At 39.1% G+C, this 12596-nt stretch overlaps 1 protein-coding gene across 1 annotated transcript in view; it reads right to left on the bottom strand.

Moving 5' to 3' along the window:
* The window catches only part of LOC104544526 (myosin light chain kinase, smooth muscle), a gene marked incomplete at its 3' end in the record, with an annotated part of 105792 nt that overhangs the window by 29492 nt on the left and 63704 nt on the right, over positions 1–12596 (bottom strand). Inside the window, exons 11-15 of the mRNA XM_010189425.1 lie at positions 12145–12285; positions 11304–11501; positions 9873–10119; positions 2137–2217; positions 888–1777 (exon numbers count right to left, since the gene is read on the bottom strand). Coding sequence (XP_010187727.1) covers positions 888–1777; positions 2137–2217; positions 9873–10119; positions 11304–11501; positions 12145–12285 — 1557 coding nt within the window. The remainder of the gene's footprint in view (positions 1–887; positions 1778–2136; positions 2218–9872; positions 10120–11303; positions 11502–12144; positions 12286–12596) is intronic.

The following is a 12596-nucleotide window of genomic DNA, read 5'->3' as shown; positions in this document are numbered from 1 at the left end:
ATGAAGTTTTTTACTACAATGTGCAGGACAGTGCCATTCTCCAGATAATTAACTCAGTGTTTTATGAAACAAATAGCAAGCAAAGATGTTTTTTTGTATTATCAGTTATCCTCCCTACTTTTGTCCCAAGGAAAATATATTTTGTCTAGAGTCCATACTAATTTTCATACAAAACCAGTCTAGTAGGTTTTGATCATCCAGACTGTGGAATATAAAGAAATCTCTCAACTTGACAACAGTAAGGGTTTTCTCTGAGAACTTTTACTAAACTCTGTAGTATTTTTAAATTGATTAAAAGTCATCATGCCAGTGGGGTTCAAATATTTCAGTGTCTGCAAAGGCACCAGCAGCATCTGTGGTGGGGCTTTAAATACAGTGGAAATGAATTCTCAACTCTGATCTTAACTAGGTAACTTGAAGTTGTAGTAATTTCTGTCTATAACACAACCCCTCTTTGCTTCTATGTTTCTTATTGCAATAAAAAGCCTGAATTATTAAGCACACAGAAGAATTAAATTAGAACTTGTAAAGCAGCAACAATATTATTCCGTTTTCAATGTTCTAAATCCTTAAAGTTCAGCTTAAACAAACGTCATGTACCAGCTCCTTGAACAGCGTTAGCAATGTAAACAACATTTAAAAATGCAAGAAGTTCAACTTTATAAAAATTACATCTGCAGGCTGTTAAAGGAGAATCTGCAAGAAATGTCAAACAATACTGTTCCTTGTGTACTCCACTGAAATAACAAGAAAGTTGCATCTGGAAACACTTACTGGCACAGGACTTAAATAAAGTATTGCACTACCTTTAATGAACTAAATATTATTAATCAAGAGCCAGATATAACAGTGTGCCATCCAGCTGGCTTGTAATTCAATTAATTTACCTTCTTGGGAGATGACAATGGACTTGGATGATTTGATGGCTTTGCTGTCTAGAGTCCAGGTGACAGCTGCAGGGGGATCAGAGGAAATCCGACATTGTAAGACCAATTTTTCACCATCTACTACTTGAGCATCCTGAAGCTTCTCTGTGAAGGAGGGTGCTGTTCCTTTGCTTTCTGGTGGTTTGCTTGCTGCTGCTTTGTTTTCAGCTTTTTTCCCAATTATTCCGCCATCCACCACTGCGCACCCACGTTCACAGTTTCTGTCATTCTTCTCTTCTTTTTTCACTGCTGGTTTAGCAACGGGGGCTTGAGAATTGGGGGTCGCATTCTGGGCTTCAGAATTGGGGCGGGCATTTGGTGCTGGGGTGCCTGCACTGCCATTCTCTGCAGGTGGCTTTTTCTTTGAGCCCAGCACAGATCTGAAATCTGTAATGGCTGGTTTAGGAGGTGGCACCTTCTCTGGCAATGGGGTTTTTGGGGTGCCTTTCTTGGCTAGCACAGAGCGGAAGTCCACCTGTTGAGGAGCATGAACTTTCCTTTCCTCTTCCGACAAGGTCTTGGGCTTGACCTGCCGCTGCAGGTTTGCTCGGAAGTCCATTTGCTCGGCTGGGATTTCTTTCAGTTCCTCCTCAGAAAAACTTTTGGTGCTGACTTTCTTGCCTAAAATGTCACGGAAATCAAGTTGCTCAGCTTCCTGCTGCCTCAGGCTCTCCTCTGTGTGTTCCCGAGTTTCCACTCGCCTCTTCAGCACACCTCGGACGTCCTCCTGCTCTTCCTCAGCTGCTCTGGTTTCACTGCTGTTCTTTTTGAAGCCACTTGTCCTACCAAATGTTAGTTTACCATGATCTCCACCATCTCTTCGCTCTCCAGAGCTGGCTGATTCCCTCCCACTATGATCCGAAACAGAAAAGAAAGAGAGAGCCAGGAAAGGGGCTGGTTTAAAAATGTCAGGGAGCAATCTCAGAGCAGGAACAAAATGTGTTTATAGAAGGGGAGGTTGATTAGAGGAGCACACTCCATTAGTTTATTGCATCAATGATGACTTCAGGAGCCATATAAGGGCACAAACAAAAAAGACCTTCTCTACTCTGGCTTGGTACAATGTGCTTAGCCTGTATGATGAAAACAATTCGTTGGGTCACATTTGGGGATTAGGTTGAACAGCAGCCAGCCTGGGTCTGTAAGGGCAGGGAATTAACAGAGCAAAAAATAGAACCCACCCATGCAAGTCCCTGGGAAAAATACTCACTCTCTGAGCATTTCTGCTCTGGAAGATGAACTCTCCCGCAGCATCAGAGACACCTGGCAGCTGCATTCTCCAACTTGGTTCCTGGAATATTTAAGTGGAATCAGAAAACCAGAGGTTTCTCCCTCCACGACTGTAACTTGCCTGAGCTGAGTGATTGTGCATTGCACTAAAACAGCTCAAACCCAGTGTGGCATCCTCCTTTCCTATGCCCAGTATTGTGGTGATTGACTGGGTGGATTTGGTCCCCTTATATTTGGAGCCAAGTTGTCTCAAATAGCTTTTACTGATCTGTTGCTGTCTACACTGGGAACAAGTACTCCCTGAACAGAAATCAAAGAAATTTACAGAATGAAACAACTGCAAACAAACAAGCTAAAGGAAAACAAATACAAAAGCTGGAAAAGCAAGGCAGAGGAAGGGGCTATTTTGCAAAGTTGAAAATCTTTCCAACTCTGCCTACTGTTTATTTATTCAAACCAAGCTCTTAAGTTTTCTAATGTTAAGATATTAAAAGCAGGGTCTCATTTCCTTCCCTCCCCCCAGGCCCAACCAATCAGCAAAACCCATCTACATGGATTGCTCCAGCCTGTGCATGTTTATATTAAAAAACATAAAAGTGTCACCATATATGGTGCTGAGTACTTATTCTTCCTTTTGCAGAGGAATACCACGGATGCCTTCTGGAAAGGGCTCCCATTAAAGAATTCATTTAAAGTGCTCCCCCCACCCCCGCTGCTCCCTCCCTCCCTCCTGCAGATATATATCATTCTCCTAGCCACAAAAGCTCTTCTCCACTTAACACAGGAGATGCCAAAAGCAAAATTTAACTCCCCCGGGGCAGCAGTTGTGTAACTGTTGCCACCGCTCCCCTGAGCTGCTATTAAAAAACCGGACTTGAATTGATTAGGGACGGGAGATATCTTTCATTAGTGAAAACACTTTTGTCCTACCTAGTTTAAGTACAAGCTTGGAAATGGCCTACAAACTCCTGGATTATTTTTCTTTTTCAAACAAAAAGAATTTTTGCTACTGAAAACATTTCCCGGACATGAACAAAACACATGTGTGGCAGGGGTAGGAAGGAAAGAAAGGCAGGTTTTCCCAGCTGTGTTCTTTCAAAAGACTTGCTTGATAAGAGCACCTTCAACTCCAATTGGCCCTGAAGTTTAAAACAGAGAGTCAGGAGTGCCTTTCTGTTAGTTTGCCAAAAACATATTGTCTGGCCTGTTCTTTTAAATAGTGCATGGAAATATATTCCTAGATATGATTCTTTCTAGGTGAATAAACGCTAATTTCACCTGTTTGCCACTTGCAATGAAATCACACAGTAGGCAAGATCATTAACACAGATGCAGCACTAAGTTATGTTTTTATAATAGCAATTAGTGCCATCACCTTTTCAGATGGATTTTCCATGCTTTCTGTTGCTTTAGAAAATGAAACAGTGGATCTGCCTAACATGAAAATTGGGTCTTTAACACCAAGAAGAAATTGATGGGGTTGACCAAAGTAACTGGATTGCAAAGTAAAGACCCTGCTGACGGGAGCACGTCTAATTTGACCTTAAGACTGTTAACAACAAGAAGCCATAAAGATGTTTTCAACACTTTATATGTCAGAATATGTACCCTAGAAACTGTTATTGAAGGCAATCCATAAGGACAGCACTGAAAGTTACAACCCAAATTTCCTTCAATACAAAAGAGTAGAGAACATCTGAGTACCAAACAGAAACTGTCCAAGTGTCAGGAAAGGATTCAGCTCAATGCAGTGAGCATTTAACTCAGTCCTGCACTGGAGATCGGCCATTCTTACTTCCTCTTATATGTGACCTGCATTTGGAAGCAAGAGAAATAGAAAGAAGGAAAGACAAATGGAAGAATAAATAGGAAGAACTGCATGTCACCTCCTCCCATCATACTGAGTGGCATTAAATGATGGCAGGGTATCAACACTGCTGAAGACCTGATATCTTCAAACAATGCCTTTCAAACTGACCTGTTTTGCCACTATTGAAACTCAAGATTTTTTTTCCCCACTTCTCAGAAACCTTTAAAAAAAGGTCAAGTATTTTCTTATTTACCAGTGCCACAGGGCTGTTAGCAGGCTGTTGGTTTACGCTGAGATCCCTCCTGTGAGTCTCCTAGAGCCCAATTACTCTTCCTTTAGGACTTAAAACCAATCCAAAGCTGGCAAAGAAGGAGAAGCCTTGCAAGCTGAAGTATATACAATTTACAGCATACATCAAACAGGGAGGCACCACTGCTCAGCTTCTGTCATGACTATATGGCAGAAATATTTGCCCACAAGAACTGTGTCACCAGTGGGAGAGGTTGAAGTAGCAGACGGCACTCCCTAGGAGAGAGATCTAGGGATACAGTCCTGAGCATTGTGAAGAATAATAGCATTTCTGCAGGACCCATTTCTATAATGCATCTTTCCCGCTGCAAATTCTTCATATATGCAAAGAAGCAAATAAGGAAGGCAAAGTAAACGTCTCTAAACTATGCTATGTCTCACAGGGCTTGGAAAATAAAGGAGGGGGTAAGAAAGCAGGAGAGCATTTTGTTCTATCTATTTTTAAAACCTTAGGAAGTACTTAAAAATTATGGCAACAGTGGGACATAGAAGTACCAAGATGAAAAATTATTCACAAGGTGTGTTTTTTATCTTAATTATGATTTCTGATTCAAGTGAATAGCTGAAAACTAGACCACTGGATACAAACCTTGAGTCTGTGTCTGATTCATCATATCCCTGTTCAAAAGTGTAGCATTCTCAGGGCAAGTCTGGCTCCCAGTGAGATCAAAGTGAGTTTTGTTACTGATCTTAGGAGCAGAGAGAACAGAATTTTCTCTTCTGAATTCAGCTGCGGAGTCTAAAACAGTGAAGTTAATAACATTGACCCACCTTGGAGATCACAAGATGGAAAAAGAGAAACAAGCCAAGAAAAATTAAGAAGGACTGGATGGTTTAGATGCTAAATTCAATCAAGAATAATTATGGAAACTTTGTAAATATTTTTACATTTACGCAATTTCAGAATCTAGGCAAGATACATGGGGGCTGTTAGAAAAAAATAGAGTTTTGCAGTACACAAGCACAACTTCAAGTCCTTCACGTCTCTGCTGTTTTGAATCTTGGCAACAACAATATTACTTGAGGTTCTCCATGTTGGCATTTTATCCACAAAACCCTAAGACAAAGACAGATCTTAGTGGCTTGGTTACTGTGGAATAATGATAGACATGGATAAAACCTATGTTTAGTAGCTGTGCTGCAAAGAATTGTCTGGAAGTGTTGACTTTTGCAGGATTGTTCTGTAGAATGCCCACGTGCAGGACTTATCTTTAAAATGTCAAGGAATAATAATAATTAAAAAAACCCACCAAAACCAAATAAAACCCCAGCTGCAAAGCCTGAAGCAATTTTAAAAATAGCTCTCTGTCCTATTGTGGGATCAGTTTTCCCTGGAATGGCTTTTGTGTTCAAAATATCTTGAAATACTAGTTTCTTGGCAGAATCTACTCAAATATTTCCACTGAACCTTTGATGAGACTTATTGTCTGCGTGTCCCTAGGAAGCACCCTCTGGAGGAAGAGGGAAAAAAGTGCTGTTAATTATAGTGTGGGGACTCACTGAAAATTCCTCCTGGCCTACCAAGTGTGAAACAAGTATTGCAGAGTAAATTACACTTTCAAAAGAATGAACTGAAAGCAGTGAAGAAATTGATCCCTAGCTATAGCTGGTGCTTCAGTGCAGGTAACTGCAAAGCCTCAGCACAAGGTTTTGCAGTTCTTTTGTGAGTTAGTTAAATGGAGAGAAAGTCCAGACTCCATGAAACTTTAATACCAAAGCAAGCAACTAATCTACTGGGCCACAACTTTAGATGACATAAAGCAGAGCAGCTCTACTGGCTTCAAAGGGGATGCACTGATTTACTTCACTTGAGGGTTTGGCCAAAGGCTTTTTATACCTGAAAGACCAATCACTTTATTTGCATTTTACAGCATTAATTGGGAGAATGGAACAGGAAGAGATCATGGTTTCCTTTCCTAAAAATAGACAATGTGTTGATAGCAGAAAACAAGGTTTGGAAATGGTATTTTACAGAAAGAAAGAAAGAAAGAAAGTTCGGCGTAATGGAATGTAATCTTAAAACTGCTTTTTATATAACCTGAATTGCAGAGTATTTGAGATACCACTGATTTATAAGATGAATGTTTATCTCTGATTTTAATCAGATTATCAAAATCTATAAATAGCATGAATCAACACTAACCAACTTTTATGGAAGACAGATACTCAGCGTCTGAGAAGACAAAGGTTAACAAAGCAAATGATTTGTTTAAGGAACTGCAGGGTGATTCCTGAGGTCTCTCATGTTGACTGTGCTCTTACAAAGATAAAGACTTTGCTCAACAAATGCAGTCTCTGTCCAGTACTCCAAATTTCTTTGCTCACCTATTCATTTCCGATGTGCACACTGACTGAAAGAACTTGAGAAGGTCATACTGGGATAAAAGGATACCAGCGCTTGCATCACTGGAACGATGCAAAGGACAGGAGGAGAAAAAGATGTCTGTGGTTTTCTGAGTCAAAAAAGGATTGTTATTTCCCATCACAATGCTTTCACAGAGACACTGACTGATTTCTTAACCCTCAACTGCATGGGCCAGCATTTTGCAGGCTGTAAAATATTCAGATTTCAATAGATTCAAATTTCAATTTCTCCCACAGTAATGGGTGATTTTTTTTTCTTTTTATATTTATGCAACACCATTCCTTGAAGCCTGAGCAATAACAGGCTCAATGGAACACTATTAGGACAGTTAAAATGAAGAATGCAAATGGAGAGGAATCAGAGGTTGGTGTAGGTTTACAACATGGACCAGGAGAGGCTACAAGGACTACTCTCATAAAAGCCAGATTTAGTAGTCTGCTGTATAGTAAAAGCCAAATCAAACATCAAATCAAAAATATCCTAAATGATGCTGAGGGAGGTAAAGACAGAAAGCCAATGAGCAATAACTGATGGATCACACTAGGATTACGCTGGGCTACACACCCTTGTCAGCTGTCTCCAATGACAGGAGAAAGAACTAGGAAGAGACAAATAGATCTTCTGCTAGACCCAAAGTTTTAAGACCAGAGTTTTAATTTATGAGTACCTAATACAAAAGGAGAATTGTGGAGGTATTAGAACAGAATTTAGAGCTTAAGAATAATGGAGAAGACAATTGGAAAGTAATTAACACTGGTAGGAAATAATGCCCAGACTAAATTAAGGGAGTTGGAGAAGGAATGACTCCCTAAAAGCAGCTATGCAACATGCTTCTAAAATTAATATATGAAAAGAAGCTGCCCATTTTATTTGAAAAGAAAATGATTATGTTTAAAAATAGCCCACTGTCAACTTCTCTATAAACTTTTAAGTGAATTGACTTGTGGTTTCTCAGTTATTTCGTATTTTTAATGGACTTCGTAGGAGTTTTTGAGAGAAAGACACTAAACGCAGCTCTCCTCCTCTCAGGTACTGTTAAGACTGTTTCTGAATGTATAAACAGTTCTCAATCAAGTATCCGAGATGAATGCAGGCTGTTCAAAAGCTATTTAGACAAGATCTTTTGCTGCTGAAAATTATTTTAGCTCTATTGCAAATTTGAAGTTACACAGGTGACATTTGGTTCCATGGATTTCCTGAGTCTGTTATTCATAGTATATAAGCAATCACCTAAAATTGTATGGCTTTCTGTATCCTGAACAGTAACTGAAATTTTACAAATGACAGCAGAATGAAGAGAGGTATCAGCACTCCCCTTGCTCTAATTGCAACATAGCTTTATTCATTATGGATTAGAAAAAGCCAACATAAATGCACTGATCTTTGTGAGATCCCCAGTTATTTCTCTAGTAAAAGGATTAGGGCATAACTGAAACTAGCACGTAATCTGCTCTGTTGTTTTCTAGGTACAACTTTATTTCTTTCCACCCCCCAAAAAATTGTTCTTCTCCACTAATTTTCTGAATGATTCATTCTCTAAGCATACATTCTGTTATGTTCTAGAGTTATGATGTTGTCAGGCTTCCACTTTGACAAATGTCTTCAGTGATGAATTGGGCCTGGGTGATCACCAATTACATTGATCATTAAGCTTGACTTGTTCAGCCACAACAAAGTCTTCCCAAAACCCTCTTGGCTCCCCTTTGTTCTTCCTGTTCTCTTTCCTTCTTCCATCCCTGAAGTGTTGCTGAAATCTCTCATTCTCTTTCAACTCAAGTGAAACCACCAGCACATCATAAGAGAAGTTCCCCGTGTCCAGGGCACACAAACTGAAGTGTGGAAATGTTACCAAGTAGAAAGTAGCAATTCTCACAGTTTGGCCTGCTCTCTCACATAGAGTTTAGTGACCTTAATGAAATTAAACTGGTATTTCTAACCCAGCCAGTGGTAGTCTATGGGAACATACCTTAGGGCTAGACATCTACATAGTGATGTGTCCATCATTTGGGCAACAACTTTACTGCATTTCTGACACTGGCTGGGAAATAAAGTATAAAAAAATTAAGATCACTGTTTAGAGGCTAAATGGGTTAAATTTATTAAGAAATGCCTTCCATCCTTGGGTTAGGAAGACAGAAGTAATTTAGTTGAGAGCAGGCAAAGGACAACTCAGCTTTTGAATTTTGTACTAGACTGAAGTATATAACTTGTTTATAGCTTGAAAAAAAGACAAAAACCCACCTTAAAACAGGCAAGTGCAAGCAGTGCAGAACTGCATTTCTAACACTGTAATACTAGGCAGAATCTGTCTAAACTGCCTACTGGACTAGTCCGTCTGGAGTAAAAAGCCAGCATTTGAAGCAGAGCAGATAAATTTTCTTCCAGTGTAATGGATTCAATGTCCGTGATGGTTAAATAAATTTTAATAAAGAAACTCACAAATGTTAGTGAAGTAAGGTAATACATCTATGCACAGTAAATAGCACAGAATGATAACATCAGTTTGAAGTTGTACAGTAAGTTTTCTGTAACCACATGAGGGATATGTATTTATGCTCAATATTCACCACTGGAGGTGGAAAATGCTGTGGCACTTTCTACAAGGTAAAAACCCAGCAAATCTGATTCTTCATTTAAAGGACAGTTATTTTAACAAAAACAAAAAAGTCAAAACCAGCTCTTCCAAACTTTGTAGGAATTCAAAGGAACAAGGAGTTCAAAGCATCAGGGTGCCTCATTTCAAAGACACATCAGAACAAGGAGACTACAGCTTCCATATGGAATTCAGACATTTCAAATATGGCCAGGAAACACTTTCTCCTCTTAAAGGTATGGATTGTAATCCTGTGGAATGGACCTTTCTGGTCAGGTTGTTCCCATGGAAAGCAGGCATCCTTACAAATATCAAAAGAGATGCCACACATGACAGACAATGGCTCCAAAATTAAGACATCAATTGTGGTTTCCCTTGCTAGATACCCAGATTGCTTCCCATACTGCTGCTTACAAATCTTTGTTTTTCAGGATCCCAAAAGGAAACTCTATATTGCCTTGTCACTCTTTCTAATTTCTCTTGTGTTTGCTCTTTCCTCTTTGAGTTTTTTTAGTTCTTTTCATCCCTCAGAAATATTTAGTTCCTTTAGTACCTTACTGTTCTGTGTGAAAAGGAAGGTACTCTTGTAAGTATTACTAAATGGTCCAAGGGAACAAGCTCTTTTTATGGCAAACATACCTGAGCTGAATTTCATATTGCCCTGCATGACGAGACTGCACATTCCTCAAGATCAGTGTGAAGATGTCTTCATTTTGCAGCATTTCACAGGCTGTTCCCGGCATTATTTCTTGCCCATCTTTAAACCAGTGAACAGTGGGGAAGGGATCTCCAGCAATGGCACAGGATATAAGGACATTTTGCCCAGGAGCTGCTGTCACTGATCTTGGTTTGCTAATGAACCAGGGCTGAATACCATCCTGAGGTTCTGTAGTTTACAAACACAGTTTACAAATCAGGAGAAAATGCCAAGCTTGAACGTAACTAATAAGCTAACTAATTTCAAGGGAAACAATTAGAGACAAGCAAAGTTATTTTGAACATAGACGGTATAAGTTTTTAACCGGAAAAGAAGTCAGGTTTTAAATTTGGTAACAAAATTAATCATTTACTTGCCACTTTACTGGCTTGATCCAGGCTTATGTTAAGAGCAAAACAAAGTGACTTTAAAGCTACCCTAAAAGGAATCTTGAAGATTTGTCCTTAGAGGATACGGGTAGGAACAGCTTTAAGGGCAAGTGATAGTACTACTACTGCTGTGCAGTTGAGAGCTCATGCAGTAAATCATCGTTAACAATTGCATAAAATTGCATTTAATATAGAAGAATGATCCTGACACTAGCTTTCAGGAGAGCTTAGAGAATAGGGAAATGCCTGAATTCAGAGCAGACAGTGACAACAGACTACAGACTCACCCCTGGAGGCACAGATCTTGGAAAACCTGGGGTTAAGATTCTTTACATTAAAAATAATAGAAGTTCCCATTGATTTCCAATAATTTTCAGTAATGACTATGGAAAAATGTTGGCATGCAGTAAGATTAGAGAAAATCCTATGTCATGAAGGTAGTGAATGCTCTGTTACAGGAAGTTCTTAGGTACTTCAATGTACTGTGGGATTTAAATCATACGCAGAGATGGAAAGGCAATTTTTTGCAGTTAGTTCTCAAATGCAGAAATCATGTGTTCGTCACCAGCTACCACTAAAATGCTAATATTAAAGTCAGGATACATGGCTCCCAGACAGCTTTTCCAAATACTCAGGGCTCTAATTAGAAAGAAAAACATCATTAAATGGTTTACATGAAGTCCAGAGCTAAGTAAGCCTTATAGTTATAATCTGAAGCTGCATTTAGCAGAAATTTTGCACTGTCCCTAGGAATAGGCCACAGGAATGCATTTTTGAAATAGTAACATAATGTTCCAGAGTGAAAAGACTTTTTTAAAGCTACTTCTGCTCAATATCCTTTTTAATTCAGATGCTGAGACTGAGAACTCCTAGCATCCTTCACAGCAGACCTTATAAACACTCATGTACTTTAAATAGCCACTCCTCCAGCACATTAGAATTATTTCCTTTCAACATTTTCTAAGGTGGAGAAGAACTTTATACCTTGTACTGTCAATGTAGCCTGGGTTTGAGTTTCTCCTAATTCATTCCAGGCTTCACAGGTGTATTTGCCTGTGTCTTCAGGAAATACTTCCTGGATGTACAGACTGTACTCATTGCCTTTCTTCTCAAAGTGGAAATCTTCTGTCTCCTGGATTTCTTTGCCATTATGCAGCCAGATAATTTCAGGAGGTGGGTTAGCTGAAAAATAGGATACAACAAAAATAAGACACAAAAAGTCCCCATATATTGCTTAAGAAAATGAACAGGGTAGGTTGTTTTCTGCCACCTGATTCTGCAATTTCATCTTCAAAACATTCAGGAATTTCATTAACTCTGTTGATGCTGTGTAACGTGGAATAGTTCTAAATCCTTCTTACTACAGTTAAAATACCAATGAGTAAGGGAAGCATGTATACAACAGAGAGAGAGAATGAGTTCTAGATCTCATGAAAGTGGTTATCAAGAGTTTCTATTACCAAAGCTCATGCCAGGACTGCTCTTTCCTGCAGCACTAATCTTACACCAGCTGTCAAGTTGGTGTGCAACAAAACTATTACAAGTCTGCTGAGATGTAGTTTTAGTTTAACAGGAAGACCTAAGAATAACCTGATTATTATTATTATTTCAATAAAGAAACACTTGTACAGGTTTGAACACATTAACGCTGGAAAATATTTATTCACCCTGAAGACCAGATTAGACAAAGCTTTCACTTTTAAAAAATTGAGGTTTTTAAAATATTATTTTCAAATATAAAGACAACTGCTAAAAGAACAATGGGAAAAAGCACATTGTAGCAGGACTTAAAATTTGTAAATAATACTGTACTATAGCTACGCACCTGATACCTCCACAGTCATTATCACTTGACTTCCATCCATCACTTTGAGGTCACTCAGGCCTTTAAGGAAGATGGGTGCAAAAGTCTTGTTTAACTTAGCAGCCTGTGCACTTTTTTCTGCCTTCTTGCTGCTTTTCTTTTCTGGGAAGTCAAAAGGAGAACAAAAGGGGTCTCTTAGTGGAATTTTCAGGATGAATTTTAACTGACCTTGGGTTCAAACTGATTTCAAGTCAGTGGTCTTGTTTCAGCTCTCAGAAGGAAAAAAGTCACTGAAACCACCCAATATAGTTGTTTTGTGTTGCCAGTAGTCCAAGCAGAAAGGCAAGAAATGGGAATGGAACTGTCCTTCATCTAGAGATCCTCCTAAATCAGTATTAACAAATATCATAAACTATCACACAGAAATTTACACTCATTTTCCCAGAGTTTACAAGCTCAGGTGCAAAAAAAAC

This window comes from Mesitornis unicolor, unplaced genomic scaffold (assembly GCF_000695765.1).
Source record: "Mesitornis unicolor isolate BGI_N332 unplaced genomic scaffold, ASM69576v1 scaffold50487, whole genome shotgun sequence".
Taxonomy (NCBI): Eukaryota; Metazoa; Chordata; class Aves; order Mesitornithiformes; family Mesitornithidae; genus Mesitornis; species Mesitornis unicolor.
Note: the sequence above shows the minus strand (reverse complement) of the source record. Positions and strands in the feature narration are given on the sequence as shown.